The 22,362-nt window shown below is 34.4% G+C and overlaps 2 protein-coding genes across 4 annotated transcripts; one reads left to right on the top strand and one right to left on the bottom strand.

The window, feature by feature from the left end:
• The first annotated feature begins 10,896 nt into the window (after window positions 1–10,896).
• Window positions 10,897–18,925, top strand: LOC136775129 (DNA repair endonuclease XPF-like). Of its 3 annotated transcripts, XM_066729631.1 has the most exons (16): window positions 10,897–10,914; window positions 14,579–14,708; window positions 14,899–15,023; window positions 15,099–15,215; window positions 15,299–15,446; window positions 15,590–15,678; window positions 15,748–15,927; window positions 16,005–16,185; window positions 16,246–16,398; window positions 16,473–16,586; window positions 16,656–16,959; window positions 17,021–17,739; window positions 17,805–18,023; window positions 18,097–18,411; window positions 18,476–18,676; window positions 18,757–18,925. In XM_066729631.1, exons 2-16 carry the CDS (start codon window positions 14,679–14,681, stop codon window positions 18,913–18,915), a joined length of 3,054 nt encoding a protein of 1,017 aa, XP_066585728.1. In that variant the 5' UTR covers window positions 10,897–10,914; window positions 14,579–14,678; the 3' UTR covers window positions 18,916–18,925. The 3 variants fall into 3 exon arrangements, with proteins under 3 accessions (XP_066585728.1, XP_066585730.1, XP_066585729.1); XM_066729633.1 differs by lacking the exons at window positions 10,897–10,914; window positions 14,579–14,708; window positions 14,899–15,023; window positions 15,099–15,215 and having other exon boundaries at window positions 15,311–15,446; window positions 15,512–15,678; window positions 17,021–17,527; window positions 17,651–17,739; XM_066729632.1 differs by lacking the exons at window positions 10,897–10,914; window positions 14,579–14,708; window positions 14,899–15,023; window positions 15,099–15,215 and having other exon boundaries at window positions 15,311–15,446; window positions 15,512–15,678.
• Window positions 18,926–19,072: 147 nt separating this feature from the next.
• LOC136775132 (zinc finger protein 277-like) lies at window positions 19,073–20,696 on the bottom strand. Its single transcript, XM_066729638.1, has 5 exons — window positions 20,612–20,696; window positions 20,312–20,510; window positions 20,071–20,248; window positions 19,288–20,009; window positions 19,073–19,214 (listed from the first exon to the last, which is right to left on the bottom strand). The coding sequence occupies exons 1-5, from the start codon at window positions 20,664–20,666 to the stop codon at window positions 19,127–19,129; spliced, it is 1,242 nt and encodes a 413-aa protein (XP_066585735.1). The 5' UTR covers window positions 20,667–20,696; the 3' UTR covers window positions 19,073–19,126.
• Between the last annotated feature and the right edge of the window lie 1,666 nt (window positions 20,697–22,362).

Here is a 22,362-nt window from a genome sequence, read left to right as displayed (position 1 = left end):
TATTAGGATAGAGTTTTGCGATAATCGTGAAATAAGATAGGTTTTCTTTAGGTATGTTTTTGTGTGTTAAATGGTGAGATGTGGTTTAAACGAGAGTGTTGTTGAAGATTCTTGGATTCTTTTAGTTGGTAAATGCAGGAGCGAAGCGTGGTTCTTGAGTTTTTATAAGAAAAATAGTTCATTGGGTGTACTCGTTGTTGTTATTAATCTTGATAATCGTGCGAATTGTGAATTAAAAAAAAAGTCTTTTTGCATACAATACGTATGATATTATAAGATGTGATTCAAGGTGAGATTATTATTGAAGCTTCTTTCTTTTTATAAATTGTTCAATGCAGGAGCAACGCGTGCTTCATAAATCTCACACTGCAATAGAAATAATCTCGAAAATAATTCATTGGAAGTTCGTGAAATATAATAGTTCATGGAGTACACGTGTTATTGTTGCTACTCTCAAAATTCGTGCGAATGGTAAAATAAAAAAAAGTCTTCTTCTTTCCTCATACAATATATATGAAACGATAAAATATAATTAAAAATGAAATTATTATTAAATCTTTTTTCTCCCTATAAACTGTTCAACGCAGGAGCAACACGTGCCTCTTAAATTTCTCTGCAAGAAAAATAATTCATCGAGTATACGCGTTATTATCACCACCCTTGAAATTCATGCATGGTGCAATAATTAAGCTGCGGTGTGACAGTGATTGCAATAATCTTCACACACACACACAAATGAATAAAGATGGAAAGAACAACAAGTGTGTGGGTTGTTTTGCGTAATGGACCTACCGGGTTCTCCCTTAACCTGTCGAAGCTCCCTTGACTGGTGTGTATAATACGCGTTACGCTATATCCTGAGGAGGAACGGGACACGTGCAGGGAGGAAGAGAAGCAAAAAGTGGGAAGCTTGTTGTTACATCGTTCGTGGTAAGCGAAGAGGAGGCAGGCAAACCAGTAGGAGTTGTACATCGACTGATGAAATGAGGGGATAAGTGAGAATGGGTGCTCTGCCTCTGCTATACTATATATAGAGAGGAAGAGGAAGATGCTATATTCATGGAAGAATAGATGCAGCTTTGCAACCAAAGAACAAAGCTCTTTCTCTTTCTTGGATATGCATATCTACGATATAGAGAGAAAGAGGAAGTTGCTATATATAAATATATATATATATAAATGGAAGATTAGAGACCACATCTCTCTCTCTCTCTCTCTCTTAGATATACATATATACAGCACAAAAAAGAAAGAGAAAGATGCAAAATTCACGGAAGAATAGAGGCCACTTTGCGACGAGACAAGAACGCTCCCCCCCCCCCCCCCCTTTCTCTCCCGGGTATTCATTTCTACAATATATACGCGTTATTGGGGGGGGGGGGGATAAAGAAAAAGTAATGTTTTTAGCCGCGAAGAAGGGAGGTTTGGCGCGAAGAGCGAGGATCGCAGAGCCGGTTGGCGTGCCCGAGCTATAATCGTCCTCGCGTGTAATGTACGATCGGTAGGAGGACAAGAGCCAGTCGGTTGGTTTCTTCGTCTGCGCGAGAGCTCGCGCGCGCCTTCTGGAAACTGGTGTGTGCGCCGCTCCGACCGATGTCAATGACACTGAGCCAGTGCAGCTGCTGCACACATAAGTCAAGTCCAACACGTGCGCGAGTCGACGTCGTCGTTGCCACCGTGTTATATATATGTGTGTGTGTGTATAGTTAAACTCTGCACGGTGCATGTTGCTATATAGCTTGCGTCTATTGTGTTTATGTACTTGATTGGGGGGGGGGGTATCGAGTCTCTTATCACTTCCTTATCACTCCTTCCCTACTTATCTTCCTAACGCATCTTCACAGTTGTGGATTAATCATTATTAATTTGGCCCACCTTAGATGTATATTTATATATATTAGAAATGCTTTAACGAGTATTTATAATATAATAAAGGATCACCTTTTAGTTGCTGTTTCTATAGTTTAATGAAGAATTCGAAGAATTTTTCCATACTGAGTTTGTTGTTTATTTCCAAGTTTTTATTGTTTACATTCTATACAGTCATGGATTAATGATTGTTGCTTCGACTCACCCTAGATATATATATATATATATTTTAGAACTTATTTAACGAGTATTTCTCATATAACAAAGGCTCACCTTAGTTGCTATTTTTAGTTTAACGAAGAATCCGAAGAATTTTTTTATACTTAATTTGTTGTTTACTTCCATTTTTTATGGTCTATGTCCTATACAGTTATTGATTAATCATTGTTACTTCGACTCACCATAGATATATATATTTTTTAGAATTGATTTAACAAGTATTTATAACAAAGGCTCACCTTAGTTGCTATTTTTAGTTTAATGAAGAATCCGTCTATACTTAATTTGTTGTTCATTTCCCTTTCTCTATGGTCCACATCCTATACTGTTGTGGATTGATCATTGTTGCTTCGACCCATCTCAGATATGTATTTAGATATATAATTTATTGGAAATGCTTTAACGAGTACTTTTCGCATAACAAAGGCTCGCCTTTTTTTCTATTCCTAGTTTAATCAGGAATCCTTTTACGTAGTCTCTCCCCCACCACTCTCTTTCGTTCCTTCTTATCTTTTAAATACATCTTTTACAGTTATAGATTAATCTTTATTATTTTAATCCACCGTAGATACAATAGAAATGCTTCATAGAATATTTATCTCGTAACAAGAGCTCACTTTATTTTCTATTTCTATTTTAATGAAGAATCTTTCAATATACAATATCTCTTTTTCTTCCCTTTTTCTTATAGTCCATGTCCTAAACAATTATCGATTAATCATTGTTACTTTGGCCCACTCTAAATATATTATAAGAATATTTCAATAAATATTTCTCTCGTTGTAAGATCTTACTTTATTCCCCATTTCTGTTCTAACGAAAAATCCTTGAATGCCTAATCTTTCCTTTATCTCCCTTTTTCTTATGGTCTACATCCTACACAACCACAGATTAATTTTTATTATCTTAACCTACCCCAAAATGCATAATAAAACTGCTTCAAACGAGTATATCTCTCACAAGAAAATCTCCCCTCACTCCCCACTCCTATCCAACGAAAAACCTCCCAAACCTATAATTCCCCTTTACCTCCCCCCCCCCCCCTCTTATGGTTCACATCCCATAGAGTCATATTAAACTATTATTTTAACACACTCGAAATATATTATAAAATTGTTTCAACAAGCACATTTCTCTCGTAAGAAGATATTTCCCTCTTCTCCCCATTCCTACCCCCAACGAAAAATCCTTAAAAGTCTAATCTTTTCCTTTACCCCCTCTTTCTCGTCATCCACATCCCATACAGTCACACAGATTAAACTATTATTTTAACACACTCCAAACATATTATAAAATTGTTTTTAACAAGCACATTTCTCTCACAACCAATATCTCCCCTTTTTCCCCATTCCTACTCCAACGAAAAATCCATCAACACCTAATCTTTCCTTTATTCCTCTTTCTCGTGGTCCACGTTCTACAAAACTACAGATCAATCTCTTTATCATCTTAACCAACCCCAAATGCATAATAAAACTGTTTCAACGAGTATATCTCTCACAAGAAAATCTCCCCTCACTCCCCACTCCTATCCAACGAAAAACCTCCCAAACCTATAATTCCCCTTTACCTCCCCCCCCCCCCTCTTATGGTTCACATCCCATAGAGTCATATTAAACTATTATTTTAACACACTCGAAATATATTATAAAATTGTTTCAACAAGCACATTTCTCTCACAACCAATATCTCCCCTTTTTCCCCATTCCTACTCCAACGAAAAATCCATCAACACCTAATCTTTCCTTTATTCCTCTTTCTCGTGGTCCACGTTCTACAAAACTACAGATCAATCTCTTTATCATCTTAACCAACCCCAAATGCATAATAAAACTGTTTCAACGAGTATATCTCTCACAAGAAAATCTCCCCTCACTCCCCACTCCTATCCAACGAAAAACCTCCCAAACCTATAATTCCCCTTTACCCCCCCCCCCCCCCTAACTCTTATGGTCCAAATCCCATAGAGTTGCACAGATGACTTGTCAGCAGCTGTTACACACGAGACGCGTAATTCCACGAGTTCCTCGAACCCGCGATACTAGATCGTAGAGAATAATGTGTTTGTGTGTATGGTGCATGCCGGTAATCGTATCGCCGCGGAGGTTCGAGATATATCGAGCGTTGAAATTATGCTCGGACAGAATTTGGAGGAAAAAGGCGTCGTTTTTTTTCTCCTCGTCGAGAGCCACGCCACGCACACGCCATCCAATTAGCGAGGCCACTCGAATCATCCTCCATTTTCTCCCTATTAAAGATGACTTTAAACTACCCCCCCCCCCCCCCCGATTAATTCCATCATTCAACGTTACAGAAGAAGAGCAGAATAATAACAAGGTATTATTTTGCCCGGATCGATCCTGCACGTTGCTTTTCATCGCACGACCGTTTCTTCGGCTTCTCTTCAGCCTCCCTTCGGAATCAGCCTCGATGGTAATGGCCTTAACTGCGACGAATTGGGTTAACTAAAATCGCGCAGCCTCGCCGGAGAAACGAACAGAACTCCTCTCGTGAGAACATTTTCCAGCTTGATGAAAGCCACTGAAATCGAGTGAACTTTGGCCCTTGGCTATCCGAGTACGGTACAGAAACAATTAGAATTGGTTCGAGGTAATCTTAGGATATTCGGGACATTTTTACTGAGTCTTCTTCGATAATGGAAGCTTTTGGGATTTTAATAATACTTCAACTTTTGTACGTGATGATTAATTTTTATTGATTGGTTAATATTTCCTACACTTTTTTTTTTATGATTTTTTGTATTGCTTGTATATTTATATCAATTATATTTGGTAATTATTTTTATCAATTGTTTTTGTCAATTATTTTTTACTATTATTTTTGTCAATATACTTATAGACACGTGAGACTTTAACTGGAACTTAAATAAAACTAATTAGAATTGGTTCGAGATAATCTTAAGCTATTCAAAAAACTTTGGCCATATAAGTCTTCTTTAGCAATGAAAACCTTTAGGATCTTAGGGTATGTCAGTAAATACTTCACAACTTTTGTATGTGATGATTAATTTTTATTACTCGGCAAATATTTCCTAGACTCTTTTCTGGATGAATTTCTTTTATATTCCTTGTATAATTTCATCAATTATTTTTGTCAATTATTTTTATCAATTATTGTTATCAATTACTTTTATCAGTATACATGTAAAAACACGCGAGGCCCTAGCTAGAACTCGAGTATAAAACCAATTGGAGTAATTTCGAGATAATCTTAAGCTATTCAGAGAAACTTTAACCATATATAAGTTTTCTTCAGCAAAGAAAACTTTCAGAATCTTACAGTATATTTCACTAAATATTTCAACTTTTCTCCACCAAGATCAATCGTTATTATTCGACACATATTTCTTATACTTTTTTTCTATGTGAATTTCTTAAATACTCCTTTCATATTTTTATCAATTATTTTTGTCAATATATTTATATATATATATAGACTCTTGAAAACTTTTAACGATCCATTATATCGAGAGGTATTTGTTCGCTAAAAGTCGAAAGTTTCATTGTTTTTAAAGTCGAGCTACCATAATGTATATATATATATATATAGCATGGACACACAATATAGCACATAGAAGCTCAACAGCGTTGGTTCAATTAAATCTACGAGCTGCACGTCCCACGCAATTTCTCCAACAACGACTGCGTTGCGTTAACTGGGAACTGAGAACACACACACACACATGTATATAACTATATGAAACTAACGCGAGTTGGGTCAAGTAGTAAAGCTTTGAAAATTATCAATCGAGAAGATAAAGATTGCAGGGAAGACGAGTGATTTAAGTCGATTTTTGTGGAGAGTGTACGGTGCAACGTGTACATCAAAATAATTAATGAACAATTGCGAAGAGAACGCTTTTTGGAATATAAAATACTTAATTTATTCTTTATTTTTTTAATTTTAATAAATAGTAATTAATTTATTATTGATCGAGAATGGTAAAGATTGCAGGGAAGACGAGTGATTTAAGTCGATTTTCGTGGAGAGTGTACGCCAAAACAATTAATAAGCAAATGCGAAGAAAATTTTCATAGGAAAATAAAATGCTTAATTTATTATCGATCGAGAATGGTAAAGATTGCAGGGAAGACGAGTGATTTAAGTCGATTTTCGTGGAAAGTGTACACCAAAATAATTAATAAGCAAAACCGAAGAGTATGCTCTTTGAACGATAAAATGCTTAATTTTTCTTCATTTTTTTAATTTTAATAAATAGTAATTAGTTTAACGAATATTTACTGTTTTCAATATATAGATATTTACTTGGCACCAGAAGATTTCTTGATTTGATTAATTTATCTCACTTTGCAACTGATTTGATATAATATTTCTGTTTATTTATATATAATTAAATTATTTAGTATTTTGCAAAGTGTGCGAGGTGGGGGGAGTAAATGTAAAATAAAAGTTAGTGGAGACAATAAACGATATTAGGAACGTGCATTATATTTTCTCTACAATAAAACACTCAATTTATTTTATCTTTTTAATTATAATAAATAGTAATTAATTTAACGAATATTCAATTTTAAACCAACAAATATTTACCTCGTACCAGAAAATTTCTTGATTTGATTAATTTAGATCACTTTTCTGCATTGATTTTAAATAATATTTCTCTGTATATATATATACCACAAAAAACAAGCTTCGCTTGTAAAGAAAGAACGGCAAGTACATAAGTCGTATCTAGCATAATTAATATAGTAATATAAATTATTTTAATTAAAAAAAATAGTGAAATCAAAATGCTAGGCAAGTATAAATTTTTGTTACCATGATGAAAGTTAAAATTTGGAAGAAGGAAAATAGTAACACAAAAATTATACTTGCCGGTGGCCCGTTGTATGCAATCGTATTAAATAGCCACATTTTTAACTTATGAGAAGCAATGCTTAAATTGCAAGATAGCGACTTACACATGAATATTACGGGCCCGGCAAGTATAATTTTTGTGTTACTATTTTCCTTTTTCCATATTTTAACTTTCATCATGGTAACAAAAATTTATACTTGCCTAGCATTTTGATTTCACTATTTTTTTTAATTAAAATATTTTATATTACTATATTAATTATGCTAGATACGACTTATGTACTTGCCGTTCTTTCTTTACAAGCGAAGCTTGTTTTTTGTGGGATCTTATAACATTTTGTAAGAATATAGGAGTTCAAACTAAACAATTATTTAACTAATTCAATCTAACAAAACATTTTCCAATATTCTCATCGTTCCATAATGTAAAGTTTCAATTCAAAATATTAATTTATTATTCTATTAAATAAAATACAAAATATTACAATGATGAATTCTTATCATAGTTACACTTTTAAAGGCTTTTAACATAGTATTCACAATAACTGTTTGAATTATATTTCCAACATTTTATACCCAAAATCACCTTAAAGCCTTTCGCTTTCAAGAATATGCTTCTAAATTTACCTCTAAATCCACCTTTTTCTTAGGTATTACTCTCACTATCAACTTTCATTTTGGCTCTTTCTCTGGTAAACTAGTACCGTTTATTTATTCTTTTGATTAATATAAACTGTAAAATATATACCAGTTAATACAATGGAAGCCTATGATTTTTAAGTGTACTGCTTTCAGTTTCCTGAAGTTACACACTGTATGCTCTATTACATGTGAAATATTGAAATAATGAATTCCTTTCATATTTACACATCTACAAGATTTTATTATAATTTTCATCAACTATATGAGTTGTAAATCCAAAATTGTATGCCCAAAATCACCTGCAAATCCTTCCCTCTCAAGGATTTTCTTATGAATTGACTCATTTTTCCACCTTTTTCTTAACTGTTACTCCCAATATCAACTATGAATCAGGGCTCTTTTTCAAGCAAACTAGTGCCATTTGTATTTTCTTTTCATCAATATAAACTAGAAAATACACAAATTAATGCAATGGAAGCCCCTATTTTAGATATACTGCTTTCATTTTCCCAAACTTATTCACTGTATTATGTATCGCATGGAAAATATTAAAATGATGACTTCATTTCATTGTTTCGCTTCTAGATGATGTTTTCATTATACGTATTATTTAATTGACTTATATATTTCAAAAAGTTTATGCCCAAAATCACCTGCAAGCCTTTCATTATCAAGAATTGGCCTCCAAATTTGTTAATTTCTCCACCTTTTCCTTAGATTTAACTCTCACCATTAACTTTGCATTATGGCTCTCACTATGGCAAACTGATATCATTTCTGATTTCTTATATTTAATATTACAACTCAAGCCTGCACAATGACACAATAAACACGTTATTATAATTCAATCTGAAATAAACTCTCACTAAGTTCCAAAAAATATATTACATATTATATCATAAAACTCAATGTTATACTTATAAGAAATTAAATAATTTTTTTGCAGATAATAATAATTTCTTTCTACTCTGATTAGCAAAGCGTAGATAAATATTTGGTTTAAATATTTTTTTATATTATAATTGAATATTAAGTAAAGATTAGCAAATATTCATCTACTTTTCTTTAATCGTAGTAATAAGAAAGTTTTATTGTCTCCTGGATAATTGTTTGTATATATGATATAACTTATCGGACAGTTAAATTCCAAATCAGATTAAAGAAAAAACAGTTAAACATGCATTTTGTTAATAATTTCAACACCTGGAAGTTTAGCATATGATATTCAAATACCTTAACAATTTCTTGCAATTAATATGCTTCTGATAATCACTGATGCACATAAATGTTGAAAGTATACATCTTCTTCGCACAGTGTTGAAAATATGTAAATATTAATTTTACTTCATCCAATCAGCTCTATCCTCAACAATTCCAATAGGAATATTCTATCTTAATTTATCTGACAAAGAAATTTCACAAAGTACCACAAAGTATACTAACATCCTGTATTATAAAATATAATGTTATACTTATCTAATAATTGTCAACTCTTTATGTCATTATTATTCGAATATATTTGTCATTTTAAAAATTAAACTCATTCACTAACATAATAATGAACATTCTCACTGCATTAAATATACATAACCTTACATTACTATTGACAATTAACAAGTCGCCGGATTAGTTATATCGATTACATCGATTTATTTGCACAAGTTCACAACTATAGTTTCGTCGTTGAGTATAGGGACCGTGCACATCAACACAATGATAGAGGTGTCAATGTGTAACTATATACGTATAAATAAATTACACTCAAAAACTGCGAAAATTGACCGATAGTTTACGCTGATAGTATGCATATACACCAATACACATTCTCATCTCACTGTCATTGTGTTGATGTGCACGGTCCCTATAGTTTGTTGGAAGTGATGTGAAAATGACGTCACTTTCCTTAGCGGCCAACTTCAACCCGAGACATACAGAACTCGGGAAGAAAGAAGGAAGAAGAATTTCAACTTCGGCATATATATAGCTAACAGAGTATGAGATCTCTGGATTGCGTGAACCGATTTTAATGTTTATGGGCTCAAATGAAAGGTTTTTCAAAACCATTTTAAGTAAAGCTTTACTTAAATCATGACAATTGATCATTCATAGAAATAAATCGGTTTGAAAATTGGGACGGCTAAACTTGCTAGTTACACGGTAGTGTTCGGCGATATAGACATGTCATTATCTACTTTTATATATACTTGCCGTCGCGACACTACCGTGTCTCTTGAAATATATATATAATATATTTCAATCATTTAGTAGTTTGCAAAAGTGGGGGGGGGGAAGGTGGAGGAGGAGTAAAGTAGAAGTTTGTTGAGACAATGAGCGGTGGTATTGGGAGCGTGCATTTATTTAAATGGCGGAGTAGCAAGTGCTACTCCTTACGGGTCGTCCCTGGTGCAGTGAAGAGGTTAAATATATCTGGCCTGGCCTGGCCTAACCGTTCTTCTCTCTATCCTCATTCCTCTCCACTCACCTTCGACTTCTTCTCTCTCCCATATGGAATTTCCTTTATTCTCTCTCTCTCCTTCTCGGCCGAATCACCAAACACACACACAAACACACATACACACTTGGCAAACTCTAAAAATTCAAATTATTACATTTATTCTCTGCTAAACTACGGATTCTCATTTCCACGCTTCTGTGTGGAACCTGAAAAGACAACCTAAGAGGGGGGGGGGGGGGGGGGGGGGGGATAACGACACGGGCCTAAAAAGTGACGTGAAAACCAGAATCAGTGGGAAGTGTGGACCCTGGTGGGTGTTTTCTCAATGTGGGAAGCGAGAAAAAAGTGTTATACGAAAGTGCAAGTCGTTTGCGTAACTTACAGGGAGCCGCTTAAAGCGTCCCTCACAATGGCAACGGTCGCGATGGTTCAGTCACGTGTTCCAAAATTAACGCGATTCTTCGACGAAAAAACCATGGGATTCGTATAATTACCTTTGGAAACTATATTTTTCTTTATTAAAGTTTAATGAATAGAGATGTGTGTCTATATATATACGCGAGAGAGAGAGAGAGAGAGAGAGAGATGCACTGATGAAAATTCATTAAGATTAAAGCGAACAATATCTCTATCCTCGGTTGAAAAGTTGAAGAGTCGTGAAACGTTTAATAAGTGTACAAGGGACTATCTTTTATGTAAAGTCTTTGAAGCGTTCTGTTAGTCCCGTTCGTTGGCTTATCGAAGCTCCCAAATTGCCCTAAACGCTTTACTTTTCACGACAGGATCAAGTCTTGCCCATGAGTAAAGCGTTTTCCAAGAAAAATCCTTAGTTTACTTTCACGCTATTATATATCACTCTGTTTTGTTCGATAGAAAAATCTCCTTTCAAGGTAAAAAGAATTCTTACGGCTATTATATAACAAAGTTGAAGATGCATGGAGTCTTCTTGTTTATCGCATATATATATATATATATATATATATATACTTATTGACCTAGAAAGTGTATCGGGAGATGTGTTTAAGAAGCAAGATTTGGAATAGTCCCAAGATAGCGCAGACACTTTGAGACGCTCGAGAATCGTCTTCTTATCTCTGGTAGTTTTCGACCCGATTTATTTTAGAGGGCTTGCTCCCTGCAGTTTGCCGCCTCAACGTTCCTTAAACGCTTAAACGTCTCGTCTGAGTCATCGTCCACTTACGACTATTATATAGTATACTTGGACACAGCTGTCTTTTTACCCCTAATTCAGCTACTTACCATTCAGAAAGATAAACAGTGTAGTTTCAGTAATTTTGAGAAAGTCATCGTTATTCGCTAAGCAGAATCCCTGTGTTCAATGTTTTTTCCCTTCTTGGAAGGCAATAATAGAGGGTAGAGGCTCGCGCGAGCCTCGATGTAAACATTGGGGGACGCGGACGGTTGGCTTGTTTGAAAAATAATTCCCAATGGAACTACGACTTAAAAATAAGCCCATTAGCCAATTTGCCGATATGCATATATGCATAGCGTTTTGTGTATACGAGTGAAATTGTAAAATATTCTGGTTTGTATAAAAGTTTTAAGAGAAACGACCCGATGAGAGAATGTACGGTTAATTGCTAAAAGTGGAATGTCTTCTCGCGTGCGACGGCGGTACGAGTTAAAGAATCTAGCGGTAATATATAGAAACGAACGAAAGGGAGGATCGGGGAAGGAGCCACGAGGGGAAGGCAGGGACAAAAATAGATTTTCAAAAGAGCATGCTCAGGCACGATCACCCTCTCGACAGACTGGCCAGACTCTAAGTGCACGAGTGGCTTGGTGGTTGACCAGCTCGGTACGTCGTTGTTCACCGTACAAAACGCAGGAAAACGAGCGAAACGAGGTTACACCGTGGAATTTTCATGTATAAATTAGAAAATTCAACAGCTGCTCCTTACACTGTACCAATTATTTCTCCTTATTCGCTTATTTTGCCGGACCTTCGTGCAGCCGAGGATCAAACGCATTACGAAATGCTTTATGAATAATTGCGAATATAGTTGCGAAACTGGTTTAGCGTGATTCGTTTGAAGAGCCGAGTAACTGGCGAAGGTATATATATATATATATATATATATATAAAGCGATAACGTAAAGGAATTTCCCAAGCAAAAAAAAAGGTAGCGAGTACATAACATTGCGCAAGCTTTCCTCTCCAGAGCCTTGTGATTCGGGGCTCGTCTTCGTCTCCCGAGTCCCGACTCTTCAACGGGCTAAACAGAGATGGAAGCACCTCCAGTCAGTCGTGTTTCGACTTTCACTCTGATCTGCTTCGCCTCGATATAATACAATATTTCCCGAGACCCAACATCGTTCTTGCTCTTGCTCGCTTTTGCCTCCGCTAACCGTACCCCCCGATCCTGTTCTCTTCTCTTATCCTATTGCAAGCTTGGTAAATCCAGCACAGGTGTGCCCCAGTATCTCGAGAAACCACCTCTGGTCTATTTATCACACGCTCCTTCTCTTAGTTCTTTATAGTTCTACCACTCGAACCTTCGTAAAACTCGTGAATAAACCTTACACACTCGTCACGCCGATTATTTCGACTCTATTCTTTTCGATATTTCGGGCCTAAATAATGGAATCCATGCGACAGCTCCTCCCCCCCCCCCCCCCCCCTCCCCAACGACGGTCAATTTAGTATCGTAACGGCGACGACAGCGATCGAAACTTGTAGTTCCGTCAGGTAAAGCAGGCGACTAATTTATTGATTAGCATACTGTTGCAGTAGATACGTAGAGATAGATGGAAAAACAGAGGGAGCAAAGGGAGATGCAGGAAATGGGATACAGCGGAGAATTTGAGGTTATCTTGAACGAAGAGTAGAGACTACCGGCAAAGCGAGCAAGTAACGAAAGCTCCGTAACCGGGAACGAAAGTGCAAGCGCCGAAAATTACGCACAGGAGAAGTACATATAGCTACTCACGCGAAGTATTTTCTTATTTTCTTACTGCCAACGGGCAGTGAGGAAGGATCCGACAGACCCGGTTTCTTTTTTAGTGACCTATAATTTGTTCCTCCTCTTCTCTTTCGTCTCGATCGAGGGAAAAACCAGGGAACAACGCACAATATAAGAACGCCCCTCGCATTCAAAACCTACTTCTTCCTTTATTGATGCATTGCACGCATCCACACTTCGCTCTTAAATATACTCTCATTTCAACAGGTTCAGCACACTTTGCACAAAAAACAAAAAACTGTTCTCACGACAGTCTCAACCGCGTATCATCTTCGACTTCCGGCCGCCAATTGTGAAGGCCGGAAGTTTCTCAAACTCCACCATGTGTCGAAGGAGTCGCACAAGTCGCCGATACAATGTAATTGTAAATCTTCTATTCGATCGCTTCATTTGATCTTTCCATCAATTTCGTTGAGAATAAAAGTATTAAACTGTACGGTATCCGCTAAGAGTTTTGGTGTACAAACAAAATCAGGGGGAGAAAGTAAGTGCACATCGTAAAAATGTACTCACCATACAGGAGAAGAGGTGTTTGCTATCGATAAAAATCCGTAAGTCCTCGAAAAGTTCTTGACTCGGAGACCAAATGTGGTTGGAGTGTAGAAAGTTTAAAAAAAGTCACACGCGTATTTGGAAGATTATTGATAGCAGCGATAAGGTGTAGGAATAGGCGACACCAGAGGATACACCAAGATCAAAGAGCCCCAAGAACACAGAACCGCGGAGCGCGCGGGTTCAGCGGCCGACTGAAAGGATGCAATCGCCGTTGGTCCGCCATCGCCGCCTATCGCCATGGTCCGCACTCCTCCATCACAGCCCTCACCACCACACTCCGCTTACACTCACGACGACGGACCCCTGTGGTTGGCGGGTGGCCCCTCGTCCTCGTCTTCGTCTTCACTTGTTGGTCCTCCGCTCTCCCGCGCTTCCCCCCGATCCCCCCGTGTACCAACCTCCCCACCAACTTTACTCCAAGAGACAAAGCCGTTGCGCGCGCACTTACACATTTTTTCACCCTGCACCTCCCCTCCCTAACCAGCCCTTACAGCATTATAACCGTAGCCTAAAGCTCTGCTCTGCCGACTGACTCTACTTTACCTTTCTACTTCTATATTCTGATTTTACGTTTTACCATGGTTTTAATTCTTTCTCATTTTACCAACTTTATTGTATGATCCTCTACCATTTTCTTTTTGTCTTTTATCAAACTTTTTCTTGTACTTTAATCTTTCAGTACGCACTTTGCCTTCAAATTAATTCTACATAGTTATACTTATTCAAACTGTCGAAAATTAACGAAGAATTTTCATACGCAATCCTAAAAATATTACATTTTAATGATAATTGGCTTTCAATTATTTCCCACGTAAAGCCCATATTCAATTTCTATCGTTGCTCCGTTTCTTACGAGAAAATTGACTTATGGTAATATAATGGTAAAAATTTCTTATTAATATCGAAATCTGACGCAGATTATTATACGCTAAATGCATTTTCAAAGCGAATAAAATGCAGTAGCACTGGTAACTCATAATTGAACATTCTTTTTGATTTCGTTTAAAAATTTAAGGTGACCTTCGAGGCTTCGAATCGCCGAGCCGCCTTCACCTGTAAACCGCTGTAAACAAACTACGAATGGGCCCCTCCAAACTTGCAAATCATAATCGAGTATGAAGAGGGCTTTAGCTTTTGTAATTCTGGTAAGAAAATATTATTTTTAAGTACTTTTAACATTATTTTTTAATATCCACTGAGAAAATCCGACAAGCAATTTATATTTAAAGACGAAAGTAATGAAAACGTCTTGTGCGTTTGGTGTATACTTTACTAATAGTTAAACATAACCTACAAATACTTTATGCTGTAAATGACATACAATTTCTTTTCTAGATAACTTATGTATTAGCTTCAGACGAAGAGCTGCTTCATTATGTGAGCGACGATGTACCAGGAGGATCTTACAAGTATTATAGTTTGATGTATGATGGTAACATTAAAATAATTCTAACATCACAGTAAGTATATTAGATTTTGAAAATATTTTTATCAATTGCCTGCTCATTAATATTTCGAAAATTTATTACTTTAAGATACGGCGACGCAGACTTGTATGCTTCACAAACCACAACAAAGCCAACTTATGAACCAGATCATTATTGCTTGCAGTCAACAACTTGTGGAGAAGATATAATAAATATTCCTCAAAGGTATATTCAGTAATTGATAATTCATCAGACACGATTCTATAAACTTAATAAAGGAGTAATTTCTTGTAAAATTAATTTTTCAGTTTTAAAAGACCTGTAAGCATAGGTGTGTATGGTCATCCTTCGCATGAACTCAGTAAATATACACTTTTGCTGTATAGTGTAAAACATATTGATGAAGATAACATTAATGACAATAAATTACAGCATCTATATAAAGAGCATGATAAGGTATATTTTCTTTGTTAGATTATACCCTCTGTGAATCTATTATATTTCAGTTATTGCCATTTCAGAAAGAAACCTCATTTGCTGTCACATTTTTATGGTCTATTGTAGAATTGTTTATTCAAATTCTTTTTTAACTTATTAAGCGTGATAAGAAACGGTTAATCATGCTGGATTATGAGAATCAAATGTTCTTGGAAATACTGCAAGAGGATGGACTAGTGGTCGTAGCAAAGTAATTATCTGTCAAAAATAGGATTAAGAAAAATAACAATTTTTTATTTAACATTTTCTTATTTTGCAGAGGTCTTGGATTAGAAACTGTTGTTGGAAATATAATTAAAGTGTATCAAGACCCAGGAAATTTAGTTTTAGTCTTAGGAACAATTGATCATGATGAACGATATTTCATTGAAATGGTAGCAGAACTTGGTTCAAGCACGTTACCAAAAGTGATAAATGCAGAGATTCTTTCCGATGAAAGGTGAGAATACTTGTAAGACTAATTGAATTTATAGCTTTATTCATTATTTATATCCTTTTGTGCCCTTCTTTTCTCAGGCAGCTGATGTATTTGGAGGGCGGTGTTATTTTTGTATCAGGTAGAATATTAGTTGTTGATCTATTAAAGAACAGAGTGCCCCTACACCTAATTACAGGAATAATTGTATATAGAGCACATTCAATTATAAATTCATACCAAGAAGCGTTTGCTCTCCGTTTGTATAGACAGCAGAATAAGGTATAAGTTTATTCTATAATATTGAAGCTTGATGATCAATAACATATGTTTCTTTTGCAGACTGGATTTATCAAAGCTTTTACTAGCTCAGCTTTGGCTTTTACAGTAGGTTTTGGACAAATTGAGCGTGTAATGAAATCATTATTTGTCAAAAAATTATACCTATGGCCAAGGTTTCATTCAGTCGTTAATAAGAGTTTATCTAATCATACAGTAAGTTGCTTGTAGTACATACTTTAATAACATTTTTAAAATTAATTTATTAATAAAATCTTAATGTTTTTCAGCCTGAAGTGATTGAGCTACATGTGAAAATTACACCCAAAATGTCAAATATACAAACTGCACTGTTAGATTTGATGAATTATATTATAAAAGAGATAAAATGTCACAATAAATATGTATGTCTTCTGTTTACAATACATTATGAATTGCTTTACAACAAGTGATTTATTATATTCTATTTATAGTTGGATATGGATGATCTGACTGTAGAAAATGCTTTAACTCGAAAATTTCATAAGCAGCTTCAGAGTCAACTTGATCCAATTTGGAATCAGTTGAGTAGTGCTACGAAGCAATTGGTCACTGATTTGAAAACATTAAGAACTTTTCTCACAGCTTTGACGTACGAAGATTCAGTATCGTTTTATGCAATGTTGAATCGCTTACGCACCATGGATTATGCTATGAAAACCAGCAGCTGGATAATGTTGGATCCAGTAGACACTTTATTTTTGAATGCTAAAGAAAGAATATACAATATTAAAAATGGTATTTGTTTATTACTATCTAGCAAAATTTTTAAAATTGATAGATTAAAATTTATTTCTAGAATTGAAGCCAGAGATGAATCCCAAATGGTCTGCTTTGTCAGAGATTATACAGGAAGTAAAAAGAGACCATTCGGAACAATTTGAGCCTGGTCATCCCAAAAAAATACTTATTCTGGTTCGTGATAATAATACTTGCCGTCAAATAAAAAATTATCTTACTAGAGGTGCGAATGAATTTTTACGTGATGAAGTGCTTCGAAAGCTTCCGCAAAATAAAAATCTAACAAAGAAGCCTAAAATATCTAATAATGCGGAAGAAGGGTCAAATAATGAAGATCCAGATGAAGAGACGATTGAAGAGTATCAAGATACCTATGTTTTAACTTTAACTCAAACTAACGTAATGGAAAGCCAAAGTAAAGAACATAGTGAAGAGGGTCACGAGGACACCTTGTTCGAAAAGTGTTCTCAAATTGAAAACTTGGATCTTACTGCAATAACGGCAGACGACCCGATAATTATTATACAAACATTTAAAAAAGGCGGTGATCCAATGTCCCTGAAGCGTACGTTAAAAGAAACAATGCCCAATTACATAGTTTTATATGTAGCTGATATCTCGACAATTCGGCAGCTTGAAGTCCATCAAAATAGTCATCCATATATAAAATTGAAAATATTCTTTCTAGTCTACGGGGGATCTGTAGAAGAACAGGAATACCTTACATCATTACGACGAGAAAAGGCAGCATTTCATATGCTAATTAACACAAAAACTGTAAGCTAAGTATACTTTACCTATGTATTTATTTGGATCTTTTAATAAGTGTAATTTTTTTCTAGACAATGGTAGTACCCGAAGATCAAGATGGAAAATCGAATGATTGTTTGGCCCTTGCAGCAGAGGCTGGTAGCAGTACGGAAGAAAACACACGTAAAGGTGGACTTTCTGACCAACCACGATCCATACCAAAAGTTATAGTTGATATAAGAGAATTTAGAAGCGAGCTACCTGCCCTTTTACACAAACGGGGTATAGAAGTCGAACCTGTTACTATAACAGTAAATATCAGTTATACTTATCTAATTGAAAAGTAACAAAGAATCACACATTTAATCTATTTTATTTCTATAGGTAGGAGATTACATTTTGTCGCCGGATATTTGTGTTGAGAGAAAAAGTGTATCCGATTTGATTATGTCTTTAATGTCGGGAAGATTATATAATCAAGCCTTGGCTATGAAACGTTACTATTCAAAACCAATGCTGCTTATAGAGTTTGATCAAAATAAACCGTTTTCTCTGCAAGGCCACTATTTTTTTAATAAAGACATGAAAAGTGAAGTAGTAACAAAAAAATTGCAGCTATTGACTATTCATTTTCCTAAATTAAAATTAGTTTGGTCCCCAAGTCCAATGGCTACTACACAATTGTTTGAGGAATTGAAAGTATGAGAATTTAAAGCTAATTTGCTTAATGCTTTAGAGTTATTGACTGTATTTTTCTTTGCAGGAAGGAAAAGAGCAGCCGGATGGTGTAAAAGCAGCACAAATTGGGGTAGGAGAAAATGAAGAAGAGAACAAAGATATGTTGGATAAATATAATACCGGTATTTATGACTTTATGATGAAATTACCTGGAGTACATTCAAAGAATATACATAGGATTTTGCAAAAAGGAAAGTCATTGCCCCATCTTATAACACTCTCACAGGTGAATGATCTCTTCTACTTTTTTTTGGATAAATAATTTGTCACAACCACTGTTATTTAAAATGATCTTTTATTTATCAGGATGAATTAACAACGATTTTAGAGAATAAAAGCGATGCTCAGTTATTGTTTAACGCTTTGCATAATGAAGTGAAAATGTCAGAAGACATTCCTTCTAGCACATCCAAAGTTGCATGGAAAGGCCGGGGAAAACCATTTTTTGCGAAACCAAAAAAATAATTATCTCTGTATATATTACATATTTGTGATTTTCCTGTTAAATAGTACTTTTACATCTTTAGTTATGCTTACCTAATTAGTATAACAATTTTTAAATAATGTATCCTAACTACTATTTCTTTGAAATATAAACAAGATTCTGAATGAAAGAGGTGCTAAGAATCAATGGTTAAAAATTATTCTTCAAGAAATATTTATACATTTTTCAAAGTTAAGGAACATCCTCTCCTTCATCGCTACTGCTACTTGAATCCAAATGATACAAAAACGAATCATTTTCATCTGTAGGAAAATAGTACCTGGAAGAAAATTAATCAATTTATATAGTTTTCAAAAGTAAGCTTAACATTTTCATTTTTAACTTGGTCTTACTCTGGTTGATCCCAAATTTGCTGGCCCGGCAGTTTAAAGTGCTTTTCTTCAGACATATGTGATAAAATAATATCACTTTCTAATTCGCAATAAATACAACGTTTCAAGCGAATCTGTCTCCTTATATAATTAACAATTTTTATTTTATGATAAAAATTATAATTGTTTAATACTTCAACAAATCTGAAATTGTGCTCCTTTTCCATATGATCAAAAATAATTAACCTGTCCTTATTAACATGGCTGCAAAATAAGCATTTTATAGTAACGTCATCGTCATTCCAATCAGACCACGACGCTTCACCCTCTTCAATATCACTGGACACCTCATCCGAGAAATCGTCTCCATTATTATTCTGCTTTTGCCCCCATATTTTCCAAGGCTCTAAATAATTGTTAATATAATATTTGTCATATAATTTATTCCCTGGATTAATTCTTTTATGTGATTTTTTACGCATATGTTCTTTAAGAGCTGTACGATCTTTAAATAATCTTTCACAATATATACAAGTTTTGCTCTCTATGCAATTATGTATTTTATTAAAAAAGTCATCAAGGAAAACTAAATTTTCAGGTTTTCCAAGATAAAGATTATGTTTTTGAAAGAGATGCTTTACGTACTCTACGCGTGATCCATGAAACTCTGTTTTACAAAAAATGCAACCTTTTCTAAAATTGGTGTCAGTTCGTTCGTTAGTTTGTTGCTGTATTACCCATTCCTAGAAAATTGAAATATTTATAATATAATATGATATATACTTTACACAGCTCATGATTTACCAGTTTAGCTCTATGAATCTCTTCCCTCAGTGTTTTATCTTCAGCAAGAAAATCTGACAGCAAGAAATAAAATTCTCCAGGACTTGGCGTGCCATCAGGGGTACAATCCATTAACAAAGTAGAACAAAAATTTTGGATTGGCTCATCTTTAAATTTAAATCCCCAATAATGTACATAACTACAATGAAAAAGATTAGTTTTGGCTGATAACATCTTTATTCTTGTTAATATTTCATTATACCTTTTAAGACTAGCAATTTTCCATACTTCTCCTATAACTAAACGATGTTCTTGAAATAAGTGAGTAAGATATTCTTTCTCATTAGTTGGTAAAATATATTTATCATCACACATCAAGCATTTGGCATCATCAGGTTCATTGTCAAGACCAACAAATTGAGATTTTAAATTGCAGTTCTTAGCAAAATTTTCTTCCATGTCTGTGAAAAATTAATTTTGACAGTAAACAGCTGATAAGCACATATAAAAATAAATATTCTAAAGTCATTCTCGTCCCCCTTTCCTCCATAATTTTCTTTACCCTTTTGACAGTGATGAACTGGTTGACTCATGACCAAGGTTGCCAAGTCCGCCATCTTGAATAGTACTACGCTCTATAGTAAGTGAATTTTGATATAAGGAATGCAGACTGCACAAAGTATACTGCCAGCGGAAATACGTCAGTAGCCATCTTAAATGCAGAACGTAATATATCAAAAATTATATATATTATATTCACAGCCTGTCACCGTGAACGGCGTGAACGAAGACAAATGTTAGTATACGGAAAAATAAAGTGTAATAAAGAAATAAGGAGTAGTGACAGCTTTGATCTATCTGACAGCTGATGTACTTATGGTATAAGTGAATAAATAAAATAAAAATGCTTTTCCTAAATTGATTTTTAATTTTGAGAAAATGGTCAAATGTAGCCATTAATTAATTAGATTTGGTAATAAATACAAAAAATGCGTTTTATTATAACAAATGAGTTGAGGTAAAATAAACTCAATGTTTTTATATTAATTTGTTAACAAATGCATTTTTTTATTTATTATTGAGTCCAATAAGTTAACGGTTATTAAAAAAAAAATTCTTTGTAATGAAACAAAAAATGAAAAAATTTTAATCTTCACCAAGACTCGAACACGAGCCCACCGCATGATAAACGGCAACTTTACCGCCTGCGCTACAGCTCTCACTTGATGTAACAAGAGCAAAACAGGCTCTTTAAAGACTGACTACAATTCTTTTATTAATTCGTCATAAATGATCAAGAATTAGCTGTAATAATAAATACATTTATCTACATAGCATTATTGCACTAAATTTATTATGTTTTTAATTTGAAGCATACATTTTACATGAAGATACGATACTTTAAGGGTAACCATTCAGTACTCTATATACAAAACTATTCATATGCTTAACTATCATAAATTAATTAAGTAATATTATAATATTTGTTATATGTAGTCGAATAACTATGATAAACGAGCATATGAATAGTTTTGTATTTAGAGTATTGCATGACCTTAAAGTATCGTATCTTCATGTAAAATATATGCTTCAAATTAAAAACATAATAAATTTAGTGCAATAATGCTGTGGAGATAAATGTATTTATTATTGCAGCTAATTCTTGATCGTTTATGACGAGTTAGTGAAAGAATTATAGTCAGTCTTTAAAAGGCTGTTTTGCTCTTGGTGCATCAAGTGAGCGCTGTAGCGCAGGCTGTAAGGTTGCCGTTTATCATGCGGTGGGCTCGTGTTCGAGTCTTGGTGAAGTTTAAAATTTTTTCATTTTTTTTTTCATTACAAGGAATTTTTTTTTTAATAACCATTAATTTATTGGACTCAATAATAAATAAAAAAATGCATTTGTTAACAAATTAATATAAAAACATTGAGTTTCTTTTACCTCAACTCATTTGTTATAATAAAACGCATTTTTTGTATTTATTACCAAATCTAATTAATTAATGGCTACATTTGACCATTTTATCAAAATTAAAAATCAATTTAGGAAAAGCATTTTTATTTTATTTATTCACTTATAACATAAGTACATCAGCTGTCAGATAGATCAAATATTTCTTTATTACACTTTATTTTTCCGTATACTAACATTTGTCTTCGTTCACGCCGTTCACCGTGACAGGCTGTGAATATAATATATATAATTTTTGATATATTACGTTCTGCACTTAAGATGGCTACTGACGTATTTCCGCTGGCAGTATACTTTGTGCAGTCTGCATTCCTTATATCAAAATTCACTTACTATAGAGC

This window comes from Prorops nasuta, unplaced genomic scaffold (assembly GCF_024137725.1).
Source record: "Prorops nasuta isolate Cenicafe-Biocafe unplaced genomic scaffold, Cenicafe_Pnas_1.2 PNAS00007, whole genome shotgun sequence".
NCBI lineage: Eukaryota > Metazoa > Arthropoda > Insecta > Hymenoptera > Bethylidae > Prorops > Prorops nasuta.
The sequence above is the reverse complement of the archived record's forward strand: the minus strand, read 5'-3'. Positions and strand labels throughout refer to the sequence as shown.

Coding starts and splice junctions, on each gene's coding strand:
- LOC136775129 (XM_066729631.1), top strand. CDS start 14,679: ATGAAGAGGGCTTTAGCTTTTGTAATTCTG. Junction 17,740..17,804: donor TGCTAATTAACACAAAAACT/GTAAGCTAAGTA, acceptor ATTTTTTTCTAG/ACAATGGTAGTACCCGAAGA. Junction 18,677..18,756: donor ATCTTATAACACTCTCACAG/GTGAATGATCTC, acceptor TTTATTTATCAG/GATGAATTAACAACGATTTT.
- LOC136775132 (XM_066729638.1), bottom strand. CDS start 20,666: ATGGCGGACTTGGCAACCTTGGTCATGAGTCAACCAGTTCATCACTGT. Junction 20,511..20,611: donor AGTTCATCACTGTCAAAAGG/GTAAAGAAAATT, acceptor AATTTTTCACAG/ACATGGAAGAAAATTTTGCT. Junction 20,249..20,311: donor AAAATTGCTAGTCTTAAAAG/GTATAATGAAAT, acceptor TTTTCATTGTAG/TTATGTACATTATTGGGGAT.